We start from the raw sequence: 24,519 nt of genomic DNA, 5'->3' as shown, positions 1-24,519 counted from the left end.
GAATAAGCGTACATGATGCGCTGCAGGGATAAGGCTGGATGCTGCTACTGCCCCAGTGAGTACTGCAAGGACAACCAGTTCAAACACAAGCTTTCAGGACAGCAGTGAGAACAATCTCTCATAAATAAAGAATTGGAGCGGGCAAATAAATGAGATCAGACAGCACAGGGCATCTGCAGGGTAAAGGCACAGGCCTGGGTCCCCGGTGCAATGCTTTCAGGTAGGCAGGAGCACGTGAGGAAGGGAGAGAGAGAGAGAGAGAGAGAGAGAGGGGGATAGAATCCCAGAGCCAACCTCTCGGCTGCTGAGTCGAAAGAAAGTTCCTCATGTACGGCGCACACCATCGTACACACAGATGCGTGCATTCACACAGACACGAATGCACGCACACGTACGCACAAACAAAATGCACACACGCGTAGAGAGAGATGAAGACAATCAAGTAAATGCGCAATCACCAATGATGTATTTTAGCACACACACACACAGCTCTTGTAATTAAAGCTGAATATGTAAATTCTCTCTCTTTTTCTTTGTGTCCATTTCAGGGCCCGTTCTCGGCCTTCGTCACTCACAGCTAATGGATGTCCTCACTCAGTATGCCTACAATGAGAGTTTCTGGGACAATGGGAACGGGAGCTTCAATGACACTGAGAGTGAGCAGAAGCACCCCTACAATTACTACGCCATGCTCCTGACGCTGCTCATCCTCGTCATCGTCTTTGGCAATGTGTTGGTGTGCATGGCCGTGTCCAGGGAGAAGGCCCTCCAGTCCACCACCAATTACCTGATCGTCAGCCTGGCCGTGGCTGACCTGCTGGTGGCCACCTTGGTTATGCCCTGGGTGGTCTATCTGGAGGTAGGTTACCTACACACCCACGCATGCTCTGTCATTGGCAGAAAGGCTTGATGCTAAAGATACAGTTTTGTTTTTTACCCTGTGGTTGCAGGAGGTAGGCTTCCTGTACACTCATGCACATTTGTCATTGGCTAAAGGCTTAAAAGTGCAGTGTAGTATTCTTTCCCATGAGGTTGCACAGCAAATTGCGTACAAAACTGAAGCAAAACAAACGCGCACATAAACAAGAGGTTGTTTGATTACGCTTATGCCAATCAGGGTTCCTTTTACCCTTTCCTCTTTGATTTTGCCCTTGCATTGACCCTCCTCCTCAGTCCTCCAAAATGAAAACAAACCTTTAGGGCCACATTGTTGATCTGAAAAGAATACGTTCACAGTGCTCCTTTATTAAAGGTCTGGTAATGCAACAGCTTTCCCAAGGTGTCTGTCATTGAAGCAATGAGCATTACACAAACAGAAAGGATAAAGGCAACAAATACCATTGCTGGAACAATGTGAATGCAATGTGTGTCTGTTTTCATTGTGTATCTTCTCCACATAACTGGTTAAAGATGTTCATTTTAACTAAATGAGTAATAAGCACATTTAAATATTACAAATAAAATGTTCTGTGTGGCTTAAAAGTGCATGAGGAATAATAGCTCTGCCGTTTTCAAAAAATGCATAAATGTTATCGTGTTTTATGATGCCAATTTACCACGCAATAAAATATTAAAGTTTAAATCCATCAAAAATGTTTCCCTGTCAACAAGAAAATATGTAAGTAATTATGGTTCCATACAATGTAGTTATGGAATTTAATAGATAAGAATTAAGATGGCATCAGCATTAAATTGTGGGAAATAGCATTGCATATTATAACTCACAGTTTAATCAGTCACTCAATAAAAAAGTTATCACTGTAGCAAATAGGCTGTAATGTTGATCAACTGTCTATTGTATACAGGAGGTCAGACGATTAAGTTTGAGCAAAGTGAGGAAATTAATAAATTCACATCAGGAAAATAAATGGCACTGTACCTACAAAGCTATCTAAACTCAGCAAAAAAAGAAACGTCCCTTTTTCAGGACCCTGTCTTTCAAAGATAATTTGTAAATGTGTACTTGTCCTCTTGCTCCGTTGTGCACCGGGGCCTCCCACTCCTATTTCTATTCTGGTTAGAGCCCGTTTGCGCTGTTCTGTGAAGGGAGTAGTACACAGCGCTGTACGGGATCTTCAGTTTCTTGGCAATTTCTCGCATGGAATAGCCTTCATTTCTCAGAACAAGAATAGACTGACGAGTTTCAGAAGAAAGGTCTTTGTTTCTGGCCATTTTGAGCCTGTAATCGAACCCACAAATGCTGATGCTCCAGATACTCACCTAGTCTAAAGAAGGCCAGTTTTATTGCTTCTTTAATCAGAACAACAGTTTTCAGCTGTGCTAACATAATTGCAAAAGGGTTTTCTAATGATCAATTAGCTAATCCAAGTTTATCATTTTAAAAGGATAACACAACGTGATGGCTGCTGATAATGGGCCTATGTAGATATTCCATTAAAAAATCTGCCGTTTCCAGCTACAATAGTCATTTACAACATTAACAATGTTTACACTGTATTTCTGATCAATTTGATGTTATTTTAATGGACAGAACATGTGCTTTTCTGTCAAAAACAAGGACATTTCTAAGTGACCCCAAACTTTTGAATGGTAGTGTATGTACTCATTTCCCAGCTATAGCTAGGTTAGACAACATTGGTGTATTATTTTGTGATGTGACTTTTAAAACTGTCTTGTGTGATCTAGGTGTGTGCTGTGTAAACCACGTAAGGTTGAATCAATGCCCAGTGACATTTGCGACGTAAAACAGCAGAACGGTAGCCTTGGGCAGCAATACAATAACCTCATTCCAGCAAATCAATTGAGAGCAGGAAGTAGTAGTAGTAGTAGTAGGTTCCGGAGGAAAAACTCCTTGGCTTACCTCGCTGTGTTAGGATGTCATTTTTTACCGTGGTCTTTGGCCAGTGACGTGAGAGGCTATCCAAGACTGCAGCGAAAGAATCCTCCTATGTGTGTGTCAGTGAGCCTGCCTCCTGATTACCAGGGCTATCAAGTTACACTCTAAAATTATAGTCTGTCGTGTGCTCTGGAGAAAAACTGTGACTTGATCTCTTGCTCTAGCATCCAAGAAAACCCCAATAATTCTCCTCTGGTCTACTTACATTTAAAAATCTGTCATTTTGCAGATGCTCTTATCCAGAGCAATTTACAGGAGCAATCAGGGTTAACTGCCTTGCTCAAGGGCACATTGACAGATTTTTCATGTAGTTGGCTTGGCGATTCAAACCAGCGACCTTTTGGTTACTGTCCCAACGCTCTAAACCGCTAGGCTACATCTGACTAAAAGTTGAGAAATGCCACATACAGTAGGCTAACTCGTTACACAACCTTTCCACAGTGACCCTCAGCTCCCTTCAAATGGGCCTCTCAATTGTATGCAGTAGGCTGCAGCTTGGCAACATTACAAGGGCTTATTGTTAGCATGAGAATAAGCACTGCCCTTAAGTGAAACGGGTGGATTTTTTGGGATGATTCACACTCATGAAACGTTCGATTTCTAGCAGAGAAAAGAGATGTCATGTAGGATTATGCTTCGACACAACGAAAATAAACACGTTGATCTTTTGTTATTACAATGCCGTGTTTTGGATTATCGTCCCTCTCCCGGGAGAACATTGTAATTTGCTGCGTGACCATTGTCTATTTGTTTTCATCTTGCTGAGATCTTGTTCAGGTTAATTTATCTTCCTAGTCTAACAACAAGCTGTGGTAATGTGTTGGTCACAGTCTGCTGCAGGAGCACTGTTGCCCTTTCTCGCTAAATGCTACATTTGCATTAATTATGAATATGTTACGCCTTAGTTCGACCATGCCAAATGTGGTATATTAAGAGCCTCTTCTTGACATATGCTAGATGACCTTAGGTCTTCCGATGTTTATTGGCTTTGATGAGCAGCTGGGAAAGAGGTTAGCCTCTTTCCTCCCAGCCAGCCTCACAGTATGTTAAACAACGTGTCTGTGCAGATAGCAAACGAAATGTTGACATTTCTGAGAGAGCGCGATATCTAGTGTACAATCCCCACGCAAAATGAGAAAAACAAAACATCCGGACTAAATCAGAAAATATGTAGCGGGCCGCAGTCGACATTAACATAGCAATTGGATTTCTCGCTGCGTTTTATTTTACGATGTCACCGACGTCAGGGGCAGTCCTCGGCCAAATCAATCCAGCATTTTCCAGCATCGCTTATATCATGGTGAAGGTAGATCTATGTTTCCAATAAGCCCTTACCATGATGTCTATGGGTGTTCATAATGACCTCCATTCCCACCAGTTAGGGAGGTGTGTTAGTAGGCTGATTTGTGAAGCCTGGTATAAAGAGTCTCTCATTAGGTTTGTCAGATCATTCTTTAATCACTGGCAGGGCTGCAGACTGACAACCAGGAGCAAAGACATAACCCTCTTCAAGCCTGAGCATGGCATAATTAATAACACACTGCCTCAGGACAGAGATTAATCAGACAGGTCTCCGTGAGAGCGGCTTCGCAGTTCTGGCTGTTTAAAAAAAAAAAAAAAAAGGTGAGATGCAGATATCGCTGAGCTTGACGACTCCAATATGATTGAGTGAGAAGCAAAGCACCACTCTCAGTAGTGGTGCAGGGGAATGGCTTAGGATCTGCAACGATGGGCAGGCTTCGAAGCGCACTGTCAGTCATGCAGGGATATTAGCTAGTAGCTAGACCATGGCAGCCCTGTTCATGTAGAGAGTGGAGGTGGTTTGTGAATACGAATGGGTTCATCAGGCTCTTGGGAATGAAGTAGAAGCATCGGCTACTCGTTATTAAAATCTCTCTCTCTCTCTCTCTGTCATGACCAAAAGTATGCGGACACCTGCTCGTCGAACATCTCATTCCAAAACCATGGGCATTAATATGGAGTTGGTCCCTGCTTTTGCTGCTATAACAGCCTCCACTTTTTTAGGGGAAGTCTTTCCGCTAGATGTTGGAACATTGCAAGTCCCCCCCGTCCCGGTGGGGACTTGCTTCCATTCAGCCACAAGATCATTAGTGAGGTTTTGCGATTAGGCCTGGAACTTGGCGTTCCAATTCATCCCAAAGGTGTTCGATGTGGTTGATGTCAGGGCTCTATGCAGGCCAGTCAAGTTCTTCCACACCAACCATTTCTGTATGGACGTTGCTTTGTGCACGGTGGCATTGTCATGCTGAAACAGGAATGGGCCTTCCCCAAACTGTTGCCACAAAGTTCAACGCACCAAATCGTCTAGAACAGTGGTTCCCAAATTTGTTATAGTCCCGTACCCCTTCAAACATTCAACCTCCAGCTGCCTACCCCCTCTGGTGCAAGGGTCAGCGCACTCTCAAATGTTGTTTTTTGCCATCATTGTAAGCCTGCCACACATGCACTATACGATACATTTATTAAACATAAGAATGAGTGTGAGTTTTTGTCACAACCCGGCTGGTGGGAAGTGACAAAGGGCACAAATAATAATCAGGGCACAAATAATAATGTACAAATAATCAATATTTTTGCTCTTTATTTAACCATCTTACATATAAAACCTTATTTGTTCATCGGAAATTGTGAATAACTCACCACAGGTTAATGAGAAGGGTATGCTTGAAAGGATGCACATAACTCTGCAATGTTGGGTTGTATTGGAGAGAGTCTCAGTCTTAAATCATTTTCCACACACAGTCTGTGCCTGTATTTAGTTTTCATGCTAGTGATGGCCGAGAATCCACTCTCACATAGGATATGATTGCAAAGGTCATGTGTCTTAAAATATATATATATTTGTGGCTTGAACAGGGGTGAGGGGAGTGGTTATTAAAGGGAAATATGTTGCAGCCCACTGGCTCCACCCCCGAGCCTTATATGGACTTCCTGCCCCAATGAGGCAATGCCCCATTTTTCTATAAAGAAAAAGTTGCTATGTCAGGTCGTGAAGAAGAATGACGAATGTATGGAGTTGTTGTTGGTGCCCCGTCCCTTTGTACCATCTGTCCTGCAGTTGGCGCAATCCAACCTTCTTGGGGCTCACCTATGGGTGTAGAAGACCTTAGACAGGATCAAGGCACGCTTTTGGTGGAGCACGTGGAAGACTTGAGAGACCACATGGCAACCCTGTGGCCCCTGGTACAGAAACACATGCAGGAGGCCCAAGCGCAGGTGTACATCAGAGGAGCACAACGAAGGGACTTCCAGCCAGGAGACAAAGTGTTGTTCCCCACCTCAGAATGTACGTTTTTGGACCGATGGAATGGGCCATACGAAGTCATTGAGAAGGTGGGTGAAGTTAACTATAGGGTCAGACAGCCGAGACTTAGGCATTTAACCTCTTAGTGATCCCTTCACGCGCCAATCCCTTTAGCGGGATCGATTTGACAACATCCAGTGAAATTGCAGAGCGCCAAATTCAAACTACAGGAATATCAATATTCAACATTCACGAAAATATAAGTGTAAAACATCGAAATAAAGCTTAACTTCTTGTTAATCCAGCCGCTGTGTCAGATTTCAGAAAGGCTTTACGGCGAAAGCACACCATGCGATTATCTGAGGACAGCTCCCCGCATACAAAACCATGCAAAACATATTTCAACCAGGCAGGTGCGCCACAAAAGTCCGAAATGGCGATATAATTAATGCCTTACCTTTGAAGATCTTCTTCTGTTGGCACTCCAAAATATCCCAGAAACATCACAAATGGTCCTTTTGTCCGATAATGTCCTTCTTTATGTCCCAAAGATGTCCATTTATTTGGGCCGTTTGATTCAGAAATATACCGGTTTCAACTCGCCCAACATGCCTACAAAGTATCTAATAAGTTACCTGTAAACTTGGTCCAAACATTTCAAACAATGTTCCTAATCCAACCTCAGGTATCCTAAAATGTAAATAATCGATAAAATTTAAGACGGGATAATCTGTTTCCAATACCGAAGAAAAATAACACGAAGCGCTTTCCTGTTCACGCGCACCAAAATAGTAGGGACCTTCAGAGTGACACATGGAATGAATAGCACTACTTCTTCATTTCTCAAAAGGAAAACATCAACCAATTTCTCAAGACTGTTGACATCTAGTGGAAGCCATAGGAACTGCAACCAGGTTCCTCATAAATAGGGTTCCCCATAGAAAACCATTGGGAAATCCTATGACCTAAAAAGAAAATTCCCTGGAGGGTTTGTCCTCTGGGTGTCGCCTGCCAAATCAGTTCTGTTTTACTCACAGACATTATTTTAAAAGTTTTAAAAACTTGAGTGTTTTCTATCCAATCTACCAATTATATGCATATCTTCGCTTCTGGGCCTGAGTAACAGGGAGTTTACTTTGGGCACGCTTACTTTGGTCAGTTTACTTAGGTTACGTCAAAATACTGCCCCCTAGCCTTAAGTTTTAACCCAGATTTACCATGTGAATTTGCTAAAGAAATGGAGTGTGATGCACACGTGATGCACTCTACTCTATTTCCCCCGAAGAAGGTTACCACAGAGACCAAGCCGGGCAGATGTGCCACTGAGGAGCAGCTGAGCCAAGCACAGAAGCAGGAGCTGAAGGTGCTCAGGACATACCGATCTGACACAGCATCATCACCGAACCCGGGAAAACCTTACCGCAGACCTTATCGCATACCGGAAGCAACGAGAGAGGCTGTCAGGACCGAGGTAAAAACGATGTTGAAAGCTGATATAATCGAAGAGTCGCATAGTGTTGGTGCCGAAACCAGACTGCACCATTCGCTTCTGTATTGGACCGCCCCTCCCTCCCGGTCGGAGCTGGGGTGTGTGTGGGGCAGACGGCAGGGAGAGGTGAGGGGAGTGATTATTGAAGGGAGATATCTTGCAGCCCGCTGGCTCCACGCCCGAGTCTTATATGGACTTCCTGCCCCAACGAGGCGAGACTGTGGATCATTAAGCCAGGGAGTGCTTGGGGGATAAAATAGGAAGCAGCCTGCACAAAGGGGAAGAGAATGGAGAGCAAAGCGTGCGTGATGAAGAGTGGGAGAAGAGAGAGCAATATCTGTGTGTTTACCCGTTGTGACCTGGACTGTCTGTTTACCCCCCTTATGTACCGAACAGGATTGGCTGAGGATCCGAGTTTTAGGATTACCCCTGGAGAACGGAACGGACAACGAGACCGGTTTGTGTACTGTGAAATAGTTAAATTCCCCCCTTTTCCCCAGTGTACAAAAATCCCTAATAAACTCCCAATTTGCATTCTAGTTGTTCTACTGGTGCATTATTGAGCCTGCTACAATATATATATATATATATATATAATCTGTCCTGGAGCCGTCTGCCCGCTCAACTGACGTGGACCGAGGAGACGGAGAAAGTCTTCCAGAACTTAAAGGGAGGGGTTCTAAAACTTTTGACCGGTAGAGTGTGTGATATATATATAACTTTTGACCGGTAGAAAGTTTTAGAACACCTACTCATTCAAGGGTTTTTCTTTATTTTTCATACTTTCTACGTTGTAGAATAATAGTGAAGACATCAAACTATGAAATAACACATATGGAATCATGTAGTAACCAAAAAAGTGTGAAGGAAAAGCACCCAACAAGTGCTCAGCATATGTGGGAACTCCTTCAAGACTGTTGGAAAAGCCTTCCATGTGAAGCTGGTTGAGAGAATTCCAAGTGTGCAAAGCTGTCATCAAGACAAAGGGTGGCTATTTGAATAACCTCAAATATAAAATACTTGTTTTGGTTACTACATGATTCCATATGTTTTGATGCCTTTAATATTATTCTACAATGTAGAAAATAGTAAAAATAAAGAAAAACCCTTGAATGAGTTGGTGTTCTAAAACTTTCTACCGGTCAAAAGTTATATATATATCACACACTCTACCGGTCAAAAGTTTTAGAACCCCTCCCTTTAAGTTCTGGAAGACTTTCTCCGTCTCCTCGGTCCACGTCAGTTGAGCGGTGTGTGTGTGTGCATACATTCACTCAGTGGCCAGTTTATTAGGTACACCACCCCGTTCGCAACGGTTTGCTTGCTATATATAGCAGGCAGACACACATCAAGGCATTCTGTTACTGTTCGATTGAACTTTAGAATGGGCAAAACGAGTGACCTAAGAGACATTGAGCGTGGGACTGTATGATCGTCTGTGCCTGCTGCGCCGGTTCCAGTATCTCAGAAACGGCCAGACTCCTTGGCTTTTCACACACAACAATGTCTAGGGTTTATCAACAATGGTGAAACAAACAGAAAACATCCAGTCAGCGTCAGTCCTATGGGCCGAAAACAGCTCGTTGAGGTTGAAGGAGAATGGCAAGAATCGTGCAGGCTAACAGGCTGGCCGCAGACAGGCGAATAACGGCTCAATACAACAGTGGTGTGCAGAACGGTATCTCGGAATGCACAACTCGTCGGTCCTTGTCACGGATATGCTATTACAGCAGACGACCACACCGGGCTCCAGTGGGCACGAGATCACCAACACTGGACAATTGAGGAGTGGAAAAACATTGCCTGTTCTGACAAATCCCAGTTCCTGTGCGTCATGCTGATTGCAGAGTCAGGATTTGGCATAGGCAGCATGAGTCCATGGCACCATACTGCCTGATGCCAATGGTACATGCTGGTTGTGTAATGGTGTGGGGAATATTTTCCTGGCACACGTTAGGTCCCTTGATACCATTGAGAAATGATGGAAAATAGAATCAATCCATGCTCTGAAGAATTAAGGCTGTTCAAATTGTATTTGTCGCGTGCTACGTAATCAATAGAGAAATGCTTACTTACGGGCCCTTCACAACAATAATAATAAAAAAAGAGAAATGGTAGAAAAAATACAAATATATATATATATATCAATAAAAATAACATAAGGAATAAATAGAAAAAGTGATCACTTCTGGACGCAAAAGGGGATCTGACCCAGTACTAGTTGGCTGTACCTAATAAACTTGCCACTGAGGTAATATACACTGAGTATACTAAACACTAGGAACACCTTCCTAATTTTGACTTGCAATTCCCCCTTTTTCCCTCAGAACAGACTCAATTTGTCGGGGCATGGACTCTACAAGGTGTCAAAAGCGTTCCACAGGGATGCTGGACCATGTTGACTCTAATGCTTCCCACAGTTGTCAAGTTGGCTAGTAGTGGATAGCTTGTTCCATCTCATCCCACAGATGCAATTGAATTGAGATCTGGTGACTGGGCAGGCCACTGCAATAAGCTAAATTCACTGTCATATTTGTGGAACCATTTCTGGACAATCCTCGCTGCCTTGAAGGGATGCACCTGATAGCAATGTTGTTCAGATATCCATTCAAACATTGCTCCACTTTTATCAAGGGGCCCAATGTGTGCCATAAAAACACACCTCACACCACCACCACCAGCCTGCAATGTTGACCCCTGGCGTGATGGATACATGTACTCGTGGTTTTCTCCATACCCTAGTCCTCCCATCTGCGTGAAACAGCAGGAACCGAGATTCATCAGACCAGGCAATATTTTTCGATAATCTCCCGTGTTTTCGTTCCTGAGCCCACTGCAACCGCAGAGTCTTGTTTTTTTTGCTGAAAGAAGTGGAAGTCTGTCAGGTTATCGGCTGCCATAACCCATTTGTGTCAATGTACAACGAGTTGTGCTTTCTTTTATGGGTCTTTGGGCAGCAATGTTGTTCTTGACTGTTAGTTGACTAACTGTAGCCCCTCTGTTGCTCTGCACAATTTCTGTCTGCCTCCTTTGTCCTTTTTAATCAATGACACATTTTCGACAACTGGGCTGCCGTTGGCTGAATGTCCGTTGGGTGGTGAACCATTCTTGATACACACGGGAAACTGTTAAGCGTCAAAAACCCAGTAGCGTTGCAGTTCTTGACATAGTCAAACCAGTGTGCCTGACACCTACTACCATACCCCGTTCAAAGGCACTTAAATATTTTGTCTTAACCATTCACCATCTGAATGGCACATGTACACAATCCATGTTTCAATTATCTCAAGGCTTAAAAATCCTTCTTTAACCTGTCTCCTCCCCTTCATCTACACTGATTTGAAGTGGATTTAACAAGGGACATCAATAACAGATCATAATTTTCACCTGGATTCACCAGGTCAGTCTGTCATGGAAAGATCAGCATACACTCAGTGTGTATATACTGTAAATACAGTGCATTCGGAAGGTATTCAGACCCCTTGACTTTTTCCACATTTTGTTACTTTACAGCCTTATTCTAAAATTGATTAAATCGTTTTTTTCCCCTCATCAATCTACACACAATACCCAGTAATGACAAAGCGAAAACAGTTTTTTAGAATTGTTTGATGGTGAATGGAGCAGGCATTGGAAGATTGATGAGAACAGCTGAAAAGATAAGAACATTTATTCAGGAACATGTAAGGTGTGCTTTTTAATATCTGACTGAACTGCAACTGTAAAACAGTCAGTGTTTGAGTCAGTGCTTAAGGGGGATAAAACAAATAGTTCTGTTGTCTCTAAATGTTGGAACATCTTTCTTTCAGGTGGTGGGAGAGTGGAGGTTTAGTAAAATCCACTGTGACATCTTTGTCACCCTAGATGTCATGATGTGCACTGCAAGCATCCTCAATCTCTGTGCCATCAGCATTGATCGGTAAGTGCTCTTGAAATTGTTGAATCTTGGCTGGAGGCAGGTGCCATTGTGGATTTGCAGTGAAAATCTTTAAGCAAATTCATTGGACTCTGGGCCTAAAAGGCCTACTTGCATAACCCAGCCACTACTTTCTATTGAATACCAATGCCATTATTTATGGACTATGCAGTACGCCACTTTTCATTTTAAATGATTTTCCACTTCACTGATTTTCGTGTCACTCAAATGCATGTTCAGAACACCACCTTGGTTATGTGAATACATAACTCAGAGTTGATTTAAATATTTATTAAAGTAATTTGTATTTGAATACAAAATGTCTGCACATTCAGTATGTGTGCAGAAAATCTTGGAGTTGTTTATACTACAGATACTTTATTTTAGAGTAAGAGGTTATATACTGTAGTCCTGTGATTAACAATTAGTCCTGTGATAGTCATGTGGTCTGTACTATTGAATAAAGAGTACCCATAAAGCTAGAGACCTTAATTGAAACAATAACCACTCTCAAATTCATAGACAGAGCTATGGATGAAAGGACTGTACCCTCCATGATATCAAATGTACAGTTTTACCGTGTTTTTAGCTATATGGTGTTTATAGTTACATTGTTTACAAACAGTGCAGTAAAACAAGCTAATATGGGATTCTGATGGGGTACAATAATGGAACTAAGCTCATAAGGCATTTATAAGTTATATTTTTCAAGAATCAATGGTTATTATGTACAGTACCAGTCAAAATTTTGGACACACCTACTTATTCCAAGGTGTTTCTTTACTATTTACATTTTCTACATTGTAGAATAATATCGAAGATATCAGAACTATGAAATAACACAAAATGTAATAACCAAAAAAGTGTTAAACAAATGAAAATATATTATATATTTGAGATTCTTCAAAGTAGCCAACCTTTGCCTTGATGACAGCTTTGCACACTCTTGGCATTCTCTCAACCAGCTTCATGAGGTAGTCACCTGGAATGCATTTCAACTAACAGGTGTGCCTTAAGTTAATTTGTGGAATTTCTTTCCTTCTTAATGCGTTTGAGCCAATCAGTTGTGTTGTGACAAGGTAGGGGTGATATACAGAAGATAGCCCTATTTGGTAAAAGACCAAGTCCATATTATGTAAAGAACAGCTCAAATAAGTAAAGAGAAATGACAGTCCATCATTACTTTAAGACATGAAGGTCAGTCAATCCAGAATATTTCAAGAACTTCTAAAGTTTCTTCAAGTGCAGTCGCAAAAACCATCATGATGAAACTGGCTCTTATGAGGACTGCCACAGGAAAGGAAGACCCAGAGTTACCTCTGCTGCAGAGGAAAAGTTCATTAGATGTAATTGCACCTCAGATTGCACCCCAAATAAATGCTTCACAGAGTTCAAGTAACAGACGCATCTCAACATCAACTGCTCAGAGGAGACTGCATGAATCAGGCCTTGCTGCAATTGCTGCAATGAAACCACTACTAAAGGACACCAATAAGAAGAAGAGACTTGCTTGAGCCCAGAAACACGAGCAATGGACATTAGACGGGTGGAAATCTGTCCTTTGGTCTGATGAGTCCAAATTTGAGCTTTTTGGTTCCAACAGCTATGTCTTTGTGAGACGCAGAGTAGGTGAACGGATGATCTTCACATGTGTGGTTCCCACCGTGATGCATGGAGGAGGAAGTGTGATGCGGTGGGAGTGCTTTGCTGGTGACACTATCTGTGATTTATTTACAATTCAAGGCAGACTTAACCAGCATGGCTACCACAGCATTCTGCAGCGATACGGCATTCCTTCTGGTTTGCGCTTAGTGGGACTATCATTTGTTTTTCAACAGAACAATGACCAAAACACACCTCCAAGCTGTGTAAGGGCTATTTGACCAATAAGGAGAGTGATGGAGTGCTGCATTAGATGACCTGGCCTCCACAATCACCCGACCTCAACCCAATTGAGATGGTTTGGGATGAGTTAGACCGCAGAGTGAAGGAAAAGCCGCCAACAAGTGCTCAGCATATGTGGGAACTCCTTCAAGACTGTTGGATTCCTTATGAAGCTGGTTGTATTATGCAGATGAATGAGGACCCAAAAGCGACTTAACAAAAACAGAGTCTTTATTCCAAACTTAAACAAAACGGTACTCCTGGATATATCTTAGATGACACCTGCTCACACGCAGCATCTGATGAAGGCAAAAACACGACAGGGCGGAACCAGGACACGGAACAGCAAACATCAAACAAAGATCCGACAAGGACAGAAGCGGAAAACAGAGGGAGAAATAGGAACTCTAATCAGAGGGCAAAATAGGGGACAGGTGTGAAAGATTAAATGAGGTAGTTAGGAGAATGAGGAACAGCTGGGAGCAGGAACGGAACGATAGAGAGAGAGCGAGAGAGGAAGAGAGGGAGGGGAAGAGAGAGGGAAAGAACCTACTAAGACCAGCAGAGGGAGACAAATGGAAGGGAAGCACAGGGACAAGACATGATAATCAAAAGACAAAACATGACAGGTTGAGAGAATGCCAAGAGTGTGCAAAGCTGTCATCAAGGCAAAGGGAGGCTACTTTGAAGAATCTAAAATCTAAAATATTTGTTCATTTGTTTAAAAAAAATTGGGTTACTACATGATTACATATGTGTTAATTCATAGTTTTGATTTCTTCGCCATTATTCTACAATGTAAAAAATAGTCAAAATAAAGAAAAACCCTTAAATGAGTAGGTGTGTCCAAACTTTTGACTGGTGTTTTATATCATTCATTTCTAAGTCCAAAAATGTATGTAGCAACTAAGGATTATAGCTTTAAGTGCTTAAGTCGCCTTCGGCTTCCTACCTTAAGGTTCCAAACCAACCATTACAATGAAATCAGTAAAGTATGTCTGTTAGAGAATTTCTACTTCCTAAGGATGTCAACTAACTCACTAATAAGGTCACACAGCAGGCTAGAGGTTAATTGATAAGGTTCCCTACCAGGGATGTAGTGGAGGGTTATTTCATATAAACACATTTAATGCACAAGGGTTAATGCACCTTAGGCACCGTTTTATTTCCTGAATAGCTTACCTGTTATGCTAAATTAGCGTTTCTTTTGCGTTTACTGTACATTAGTCGTCTTCCATCATATCAGAGTTTACCCACCTTTTTTTCTACCCATACATCCCTGATGTCCCTACTAAGAGAAGATAGAGAAATATGTAGTCTGTCACTCCACGTGTAGTCTGCGCAGTAGAGAAGCCAGTTTGTCTATTCCTACTGTGTTTTTCCCTCGTCTTTCCTCCCATCTGCTTCCTTCCACAACAGATACACAGCAGTCGCCATGCCCATGCTGTACAACACGCGCTACAGCTCCAGACGACGAGTCACTGTTATGATCTCGGTGGTGTGGGTTCTGTCCTTTGCGATATCATGCCCCCTGTTGTTTGGCCTAAATAACACAGGTAATAGCAGGAACTGTGAGCTACCTTGCTCTGCTGCACTGTAATCTTTGCTATTGCACAGTGCTTCCGCTGTGTTTTGGCTTTCACGGCACTAAGGAGTAGACTCAATTTGGCAATGCTAGGTGATACTAAACTGTATGACTGCTGTGAATGGGGGTTAACAGTGTGGTGGTTAGTTTGAATGCTCCTCTTTCAAACACATAGTACAGTCGTGGCCAAAAGTTTTGAGAATGACACAAATATTAATTTTCACAGTCTGCTGCCTCAGTTTGTATGATGGCAATTTGCATATACTCCAGAATGTTATGAAGAGTGATCAGATGAATTGCAATTAATTGCAAAGTCCCTCTTTGCCATGCAAATGAACTGAGTCCCCAAAAAACATTTCCACTGCATTTCAGCCCTGCCACAAAAGGACCAGCTGACATCATGTCAGTGATTCTCTCGTTAACACAGGTGTGAGTGTAGACGAGGACAAGGCTGGAAATCACTCTGTCATGCTGATTGAGTTCGAATAACAGACTGGAAGCTTCAAAAGGAGGGTGGTGCTTGGAATCATTGTTCTTCCTCTGTCAACCATGGTTACCTGCAAGGAAACACATGCCGTCATCATTGCTTTGCACAAAAGGGCTTCACAGGCAAGGATATTGCTGCCAGTAAGATTGCACCTAAATCAAAAATGTATTGGATCATCAAGAACTTCAAGGAGAGCGGTTCAATTGTTGTGAAGAAGGCTTCAGGGCGCCCAAAAAAGTTCAGCAAGCGCCAGGACCGTCTCCTAAAGTTGATTCAGCTGCGGGATCGGGGCACTACCAGTACAGAGCTTGCTCAGGAATGGCAGCAGGCAGGTGTGAGTGCATCTGCACGCACAGTGAGGCGGAGACTTTTGGAGGATGGCCTGATGTCAAGAAGGGCAGCAAAGAAGCCACTTCTCTCCAGGAAAAACATCAGGGACAGACTGATATTCTGCAAAAGGTACAGGGATTGGACTGCTGAGGACTGGGCTAAAGTCATTTTCTCTGAATCCCCTTTCCAATTGTTTGGGGCATCCGGAAAAAAGCTTGTCCGGAGAAGACAAGGTGAGCGCTACCATCAGTCCTGTGTCATGCCAACAGTAAAGCATCCTGAGACCATTCATGTGTGGGATTGCTTCTCAGCCAAGGGAGTGGGCTCACTCACAATTTTGCCTAAGAAGACAGCCATGAATAAAGAATGGTACCAACACATTATCCGAGAGCAACTTCTCCCAACCATCCAGGAACAGTTTGGTGACGAACAATGCCTTTTCCAGCATGATGGAGCACCTTGACATAAGGCAAAGGTGATAACTAAGTGGCTCAGGGAACAAAACATCGATATTTTGGGTCCATTGCCAGGAAACTCCCCAGACCTTAATCCCATTGAGAACTTGTGGTCAATCCTCAAGAGGCAGGTGGACAAACAAAACCCCACAAATTCTGACAAACTTCAAACATTGATTATGCAAGAATGGGCTGCCATCAGTCAGGATGTGGCCCAGAAGTTAATTGACAGCATGCCAGGGCGGATTGCAAAGGTCTTGAAAAAGAAGGGTCAACACTGCAAATATTGACTCTTTGCATCAACTTCATGTAATTGTCAATAAAAACCTTTGACACTTATGAAATGCATGTAATTATACTTCAGTATTCCATAGTAACATCTGACTAAAATATCTAAAGACACTGAAGCAGAAAACTTTGTGGAAATTAATATTTGTGTCATTCTCAAAAAACTTTTGGCCACGACTGTATATTCATCCAAAATGTCCCTTTTTATGTATTTTGCACTGTTTTGACCAACTCAGATGCCTTGTGGTTAGAGTACCCACCCTGAGATTGAAAGGTTGGGAGACCGCTCATCGGCTGTGTCATACCAAAGCCTGTTTATATGGTACCCGATGCGTCTCAGCTTGGCACTCAGAATTATGGAGGTACATTGGGGAAAAGACTGCAATAGAATAGTGTCCTGTCCAGGGTTGTACTTGTACATCAAACTGCTTCATGCTACAGAGAATTACTGTTACTCAAATGAGCTGTTCCTGTTCGCTCGTGCAAGGCTCCTTACTTACAGTGGCAATAAAAAGTATGTAAACCCTTTGGAAATACCTGAATTTCTGCATAAATTGGTCAACAAAATGGATCTGATCTTCATCTAGGTCACAACAATAGACAAACAGTCTGCTTAAACTAATAACACACAAACACTTATACGTTTTCATGTCTTTATTGAACACTCTGTGTAAACATTCACAGTTTAGGGTGGAAAAAGTATGTGAACCCTTGGATTTAATAACTGGTTGACCCTCTTTTGGCAGCAATAACCTCAACCAAACATTTTCTGTCGTTGCTGATCAGACCTGCACAATGGTCAGGAGGAATTTTGGACCATTCCTCTTACAAAACTGTTTCAGTTCAGCAATATTCTTGGGATGTCTGGTGTGAACTGCTCTCTTGAAATCAAACCACAGCATCTCAATCGTGTTGAGGTCAGGACTCTGACTGGCCTTCTGTTGAAGCCATTCTGTTGTTGATTTACATCTGTGTTTTGGGTCGTTGTCCTGTGGCATCACCCAACTTCGGTTGAGATTCAATTGGCGGACAGATAGCCTAACATTCTCCTGCAAAATGTCTTGATAAACTTGGGAATTCATTTTTCCGTCGATGATAGCAAGCTGTCCAGGCCCTGAGGCAGCAAAGCAGCCCCAAACCATGATGCTCCCGCCACCATACTTTACAGTTGGGATGAGGTTGAGATGTTGTTGTGCTGTGCCTTTTTTTCTCCGCACATAGTGTTGTGTGTTCCTTCCAAACAACTCAACTTTAGTTTCATCTGTCCACAGAATATTTTGCCAGTAGCGCTGTGGAACATCCAGGTGCACTTTTGCTAACTTTAAATTTTAGTTTTTGTTTTGGACAGTAGTGGCTTCTTCTGTGGTGTCCTTCCATGAACACAATTCTTGTTTAGTGTTTTGTTCCAGAGATTTCTTTAAGCCTTTAGCTGACACTCTAGGATTCTTCTTAACCTCATTGAGCATTCTGCGCTGTGCTCTTGCAGTCATCTTTGCAGGACGGCCCCTCCTAGGGAGAGTAGCAACAGTACTGAACTTTCTCCATTTATAGACAATTTGTCTTACCGTGGACTGATGAACATCAAGGCTTTTAGAGATACTTTTGTAACCCTTTCCAGCTTTATGCAAGTCAACAATTCTTAATCTTAGGTCTTCTGAGCTCTCTTTTGTTTGAGGCATGGTTCATATCAGGCAATGCTTCTTGTGAATAGCAAACTCAAATTTTGTGAGTTTTTTTATACGGCAAGGCAGCTCCAACATATCCAATCTTGTTTCATTGATTGGACTCCAGGTTAGTGGACTCTTGACTCCAATTAGCTTTTGGAGAAGTCATTAGCCTAGGGGTTCACATACTTTTCCCAACCTACACTGTGAATGTTTAAAAGATGTATTCAGTGTAGACAAGAAAAATACAATTTGTGTGTTATTAGTTTAAGCACACTATGTCTGTCTATTGTTGTGACTTAGATGAAGATCAGATCAATTTTGATGAGCAATTTATGCAGAAATCCAGGTCATTTCAAAGGGTTCACATACTTTTTCTTGCCACTGTACGTTTGACTAGTATTGTTGTTTTCTGTCATTTTGTTTTCCTCCCTAGCGACTCGCGACGAGTCCCTGTGCATCATCGCCAACCCGGCCTTTGTGGTGTACTCCTCCATTGTGTCCTTCTACATTCCCTTCATCATCACTCTGCTGGTCTACGTGCAAATTTATGTGGTGCTTCGCAAGCGGCGAAAACGGGTGAACACAAAGCGCTCGTGTCAAGGGACAGGCGACCACGACACAGGCGTTACGTTAAAGGTGACTAGGCTGCAAATCATGTTTTTCAAAAATGAAGTGCTCGACACACTTAGGAGAGCCAATTCAATGAAATACTTTGTCAACAACACGTCATGTGTTTTTGGAGAATGTAATCTATCAGGAGGAAGCAAAATATTGTCCATAAAGTGTTTTCTCTTCCCACACATGAGAGGCCAAACACATACAGTTGAAGTCGGAAGTTTACATACACTTAGGTTGGAGTCATTAAAACTCGTTTTTCAACCACTCCACAAATCTCTTGTTGACAAACTATCGTTTTGGCAAGTCGGTTAGGACATCTACTTTGTGCATAACACAAGTAATTTTTCCAACAATTGTTTACGGACAGATTATTTCACTTATAATTCACTGTATCACAATTCAAGTGGGTCAGAAGTTTACATACACTAAGTTGACTGTGCCTTCAAACAGCTTGGAAAATTCCAGAAAATTATATCATGGCTTTAGAAGCTTCTGATAGGCAGTCAATTGGAGGTGTACCTGTGGATGTATTTCAAGGCCTACCTTCAAACGCAGTGCCTCTTTGCTCGACATCATGGGAAAATCAAAAGAAATCAGCCAAGACCTCAGAAATAAAATTGTAGACCTCCACAAGTCTGGTTCATCCTTGGGAACAATTTCCAAATGCCTGAAGGTACCACGTTCATCTGTACAAACAAGAGTACGCAAGTATAAACACCATGGGACCACACAGCCGTCATACCGCTCAGGAAAGAGATACATTCTGTCTCCTAGAGATGAACGTACTTTGGTGCGAAAAGTGCAAATCAATCCCAGAACAACAGCAAAGGACCTTGTGAAGATGCTGGAGGAAACGGGTACAAAAGTATCTATATCCACAGTAAAACAAGTCCTATATCGACATAACCTGAAAGGCCGCTCAGCAAGGAAGAAGCCACTGCTCCAAAACTGCCATAAAAAGCCTGACTACGGTTTGCAACTGCATATGGGGACAAAGATCGTACTTTTTGGAGAAATGTCCTCTGGTCTGATGAAACAGAAATAGAACTGTTTGGCTATAATGACCATCATTATGTCAGGAGGAAAAAGGGGGAGGCTTGCAAGCCGAGGAACACCATCCCAACCATGAAGCAGGGGGTGGCAGCATCATGTTGTGGGGGTGCTTTGATACTGGTGCACTTCACAAAATAGATGGCATCATGAGGATGGAAAATTATGTGGATATATTGAAGCATTATCTCAAGACACCACTCAGGAAGTTAAGCTTGGTTGCAAATGGGTCTTCCAAATGGACAATGACCCCAAGCATACTTCCAAAGTTGTGGCAAAATGGCTTAAGGACAACAAAGTCAAGGTATTGGAGTGGCCATCACAAAGCCCTGACCTCTATCCCATAGAAAAATTGTGGGCAGAACTGAAAAAGCGTGTGCGAGCAAGGAGGCCTACAAACCTGACTCAGTTACACCAGCTCTGTCAGGAGGAATGGGCCAAAATTCACCCAACTTATTGTGGGAAGCTTGTGGAAGGCTACCTGAAACATTTGATCCAAGTTAAACAATGTAAAGGCAATGCTACCAAATACTAATTGTGTGTATGTAAACTTCTGACCCACTGGGAATGTGATGAAATAAATAAATGCTGAAATAAATAATTCTCTCTCTTATTATTCTGACATTTCATATTCTGTGGTGATCCTAACTGACCTAAAACGGAATATTTACTAGGATTAAATGTCAGGAATTGTGAAAAACTGAGTTTAAATGTGTTTGGCTAAGGTCTATGTTAACTTCCGACTTCAACTGTAGATAATGATCTTGTTGGAGGGGGCAAGAAATACACACGAGAGCTTTCTAGCTGGGATGAAAAGGGCACACGCAATTATCCTAAGGTATTTTTAAGGGGGTTCTCTTTTGTGCATTGACATTATTAGCAACATATTGTGCTGTAATTGGTCATTTCACACGACAAATCCCAATCCCTTGGCCATGTTACATTGGTCTACTACATTAGAAGGAGAGGTGAAATGCAACAGTAATTATAATGTGCCTTTAAGTGACCTTTTCTGGATATTGATTTTAGTGACATTAAAGCGGATCAATACAGGAAAAGAAGCCGTGTTTCTCTCACCCCTGTACATTACTCATGTACATGCATGCTTTTGTCTTGGTGTGGGGTTGGGAGAGAGAAGAGAAAATAAATTCACAACGTACTAGGCAATTGCAAGGAAAATAGTCCTCATCACTGTTATACTGACAGTCAATAAGCCATTTCTGAAACAATATTGTCAGTTTAACTTTTTATTTCTGCCCTGTTGAGTGTTATGGATGTAATGATTCGAATGGGAATCAAATAACGGTGTACGCTCAATAGAATGACCGTTTATTTTGTTAATTGTTCTTTAGAATTGTGCCCTCTCAAACGGCGACTCTGAGACCATTTGGTGCCTGTGCAGTGACTGTGTGCCGGCTTCTCTCCCCTGTTGTTGTTTCAGGAGAAGTGCAGTCACCCAGGAGATGTGAGGCTGTGCACTGTGATTGTGAAACCTAACGGGAGCTTCCCTGTCAACAAGAAAAAAGTGGTGCGTCAAGTATTTGTTGTGCTATTTTTACAGAGTAACTCTCATAAGGAAATGTATTTCCTTTCAAAGGCAGTTAACGCAGTGTCACCTCTATCATTCCCATTTCTCCCCATAAGCAAGATATAGAAGTTACTGCTCTATTATTAGTATTACTACTACTACAACTATTACTGCTACTACTACATTGTTGTTGACCTCTGTCTGCAGATCTTCATCAAAGAGGTGGCCCGCGAAGGGGACGACATGGAGTTGGACGAGGTGACCAATTGCAACCCTCAGAAACAGAAGAATGTGGACAATCCCACCGCCACGCCTGTCAGCCACCAGCTCCTCCCGCCAACCAAGGCCAACGCCAGCCCCACCTCCGTGTCCCCCTCCCCGCCTGAGAGCTCCCTCAAAGTGGAAAAGAACAGCGACTCGAAGGATATACTGGCGGTGGTGCCCAAAGTGGCTAAAGTGTTTCAGACCGAGGCCTTACCCAACGGCAAAACCCAGACGTCTATCAAGCAGCAACCCGCCTTCATGAGTAAGAGGAAGATCTCCCAACAGAAGGAAAAGAAAGCCACTCAAATGCTAGCCATAGTCCTGGGTAAGTTGTTAACATGAATACCACGTTGAATGTTTGAAAGTACTGTTTGAACTTTTCAGGAGAGAGGAGGGATACAAACATTGGGGTAAAGTCTATTTTACTTTCACACGTCATAAGCAATAAGAGAACTCGATAAAATGTAGCTGATATATTTCTTTTACTAGCTGTAGTTTTCCGATGGCCTGTATAGGTATATTGTATTCCCTTAGTAATCCTTAACTTGAAAAGAGCTTACAGGCAGCGAGGCAGACAATGTTGCAGCAAAAGGACACGGTTTTCATTTTCATCAATCAGAAGGACTTTTTTTTAATCAAGTTTAACTTCAGGACATGATTCAATGTCAACATCAATCCAGTACCACGGTAATAGCTGGTTTCTCCGATCTCGTCACATTTTGTCTTCTCTCTCTCTCTTTAGGTGTGTTTATCATATGCTGGCTACCTTTTTTCATTACTCATATATTGAACACCCACTGCACCACGTGCAAGGTTCCTGCGGAGATGTATAACGCGTTCACGTGGCTGGGGTATGTGAACAGTGCGGTGAACCCCATCATATACACCACTTTCAATATAGAGTTCAGAAAAGCTTTCATCAAGATCCTGCATTGCTAAGGTTGATGTTTGAGCAGGGAGCTGAAATGAAGAGATGCATATCTTATAGCCTACTAAAATATACCTCATCCACATGAGGACAGTGCACATAACCATTAATCTCAGTGATGATCTTTGAGAAATGGAGAGACTGAGTAAATGCCACACATGAAGACTTGGGGACTTTTGTTTGATTCTTTTGTGGACTCATGTTCTCCCACATGAATGTATATCGAGGAATAATGTCTTTATCATTGAGCTGTTTCTTGGAAATGTCATGTTGGTCTTAACCATCGTGCTTGTCACTTTAGAGCTGTCCATGTCAGGAAATGTAAAGAAAACACAAGACGATGTGTTTAAAAACACTAAAGCAAACCACCTATTTAATCTGTGTATATATGATGTATTTTGATCATGGCTGAATCCTGCAAAGAACAACTAGATATCAACAAATCAGTGTTCATCTCAGTATTAAACCTGATCATATTAAACTGGTCATCTATGAGCTCTGCAGCTTTAAACCACCCACAGAATAAAAATGTGTGTTATATAGAGATTAAACATTTTGACTCATGGTTTTCTCACTGGTCCACTTGGCAAGAGAGGCACATATTTGTGATTACGTTTAATTATTATTAATAATATGATTATTCTTATTATTATACCAAAAGAACTTACAGCCACCATGTGACAATTGTTCCTATCTGGCCCGGAAGGACCATGAATAAGGGGTTTTGTGCAATTATTATTTACATTTGCTGTACATGCTTTTTATAAACCCGTTCTATGTGACTAAATGCCTGCAATGAAAATTTGATGCATGTTGCAATGCTCCTTTACCTGGATTCTCATGAAATGTAAGTTTGACAAAAAAAACTGTATGTCCAATAAATGAAGTAATGAGACGTGCTACGTAAATGTATTATTCTTTGATACTCTATATACTGTTTATATCATGTAATACTGTATAAATAACTAATACAATAGTGCAATGCAAAACGTTATACCACTACTAGGCTGAATACTCTATTATAATTGGTCGAGAGGGTGTTCATTATTTTCCTGTAAATACACAGCAGAAAATAATATGGCAATTATGTAGTTGCAACTAAAAACAGTGACTCACGCTATTCCATATCAATGTTTTCTGCAGATGATTCTAATGTTCTCTGTGCAGGAAACCATCGTGCGACACACAAAACATGTTTGAATATTTCTTTATTTCCATTATAGTGAAAAATCGAATACAATATATATATCCATTTGAAAAAGACAAACCAACAGCAAGTCTTTAGTGTGAAAGCCCCCTAGGCCTAGTCTATGGTTTATGTTTCATGACACAGCCTGATCTACAGGCCCCATCTCGTAGGATGTTATAATGTCATTAGTCCCATGGTAACCATTATCAGAGACTGTGGTTCGTCTCTCTACATAAGATCAAAGCCACAGTTTCTGATGACAGCGCAGAAATAGTTATGTCTTCAAGTGTAAAAGGGATGCCTCATCCCGTAATTAATGTGTAATCTTGAACACTCAAGATGTTCTGCCCCACTAAGCTACCTGTCTTGACATATCGAGTCCCTCATCACTACCTCACGAGATGGCTCCTCACTGCACTGAAAGTATACCCTGGCTGTCTGGCCTGATACCACCAACAATAGTAAAGAATAGAGCTATAGTAGTGGTCACACACAGAACCCCATTGTTGTACTGGTAGGATAGCAATGACACTTACCAGATGTTTCCTTAAAATCCAAATTGACTTGCAGTACAATGAGTGCATACACTTTTCGAACGTCTGTGTCATCCCTGTGGGACTTAAACCCACAACCTTGTCGTCGTTGTTTTTTTCCGACCAAGTGATGTGCCTTTGCATACCTTGTCTGAATTTGTTTGGCATTCAGACACATTCCGTCGT

The 24,519-nt window shown here is 42.1% G+C and overlaps 1 protein-coding gene across 2 annotated transcripts; it reads left to right on the top strand.

Annotated features, from left to right (window-relative positions):
* The first annotated feature begins 580 nt into the window (after positions 1 to 580).
* Positions 581 to 22,622, top strand: LOC120028951 (D(2)-like dopamine receptor). Of its 2 annotated transcripts, none has more exons than XM_038974232.1 (7): positions 581 to 859; positions 11,421 to 11,530; positions 14,831 to 14,967; positions 18,657 to 18,859; positions 21,336 to 21,419; positions 21,627 to 22,008; positions 22,426 to 22,622. In XM_038974232.1, the coding sequence occupies exons 1-7, from the start codon at positions 581 to 583 to the stop codon at positions 22,620 to 22,622; spliced, it is 1,392 nt and encodes a 463-aa protein (XP_038830160.1). The 2 variants fall into 2 exon arrangements, with proteins under 2 accessions (XP_038830160.1, XP_038830159.1); XM_038974231.1 differs by having other exon boundaries at positions 21,333 to 21,419.
* Positions 22,623 to 24,519: the final 1,897 nt, after the last annotated feature.

The sequence above is a fragment of the Salvelinus namaycush genome, chromosome 34 (assembly GCF_016432855.1).
Source record: "Salvelinus namaycush isolate Seneca chromosome 34, SaNama_1.0, whole genome shotgun sequence".
Lineage (NCBI taxonomy): Eukaryota > Metazoa > Chordata > Actinopteri > Salmoniformes > Salmonidae > Salvelinus > Salvelinus namaycush.
This window is presented reverse-complemented; position numbering and strand designations above follow the sequence as displayed.

Bases quoted from the DNA above. Each gene is read 5' to 3' on its own strand.
- LOC120028951 (XM_038974231.1), top strand. From the start codon at position 581: ATGGATGTCCTCACTCAGTATGCCTACAATGAGAGTTTCTGGGACAAT. The intron at 14,968-18,656 runs GTAATAGCAGGA...TTTCCTCCCTAG, and splicing joins GTTTGGCCTAAATAACACAG to CGACTCGCGACGAGTCCCTG. The intron at 22,009-22,425 runs GTAAGTTGTTAA...CTCTCTCTTTAG, and splicing joins AATGCTAGCCATAGTCCTGG to GTGTGTTTATCATATGCTGG.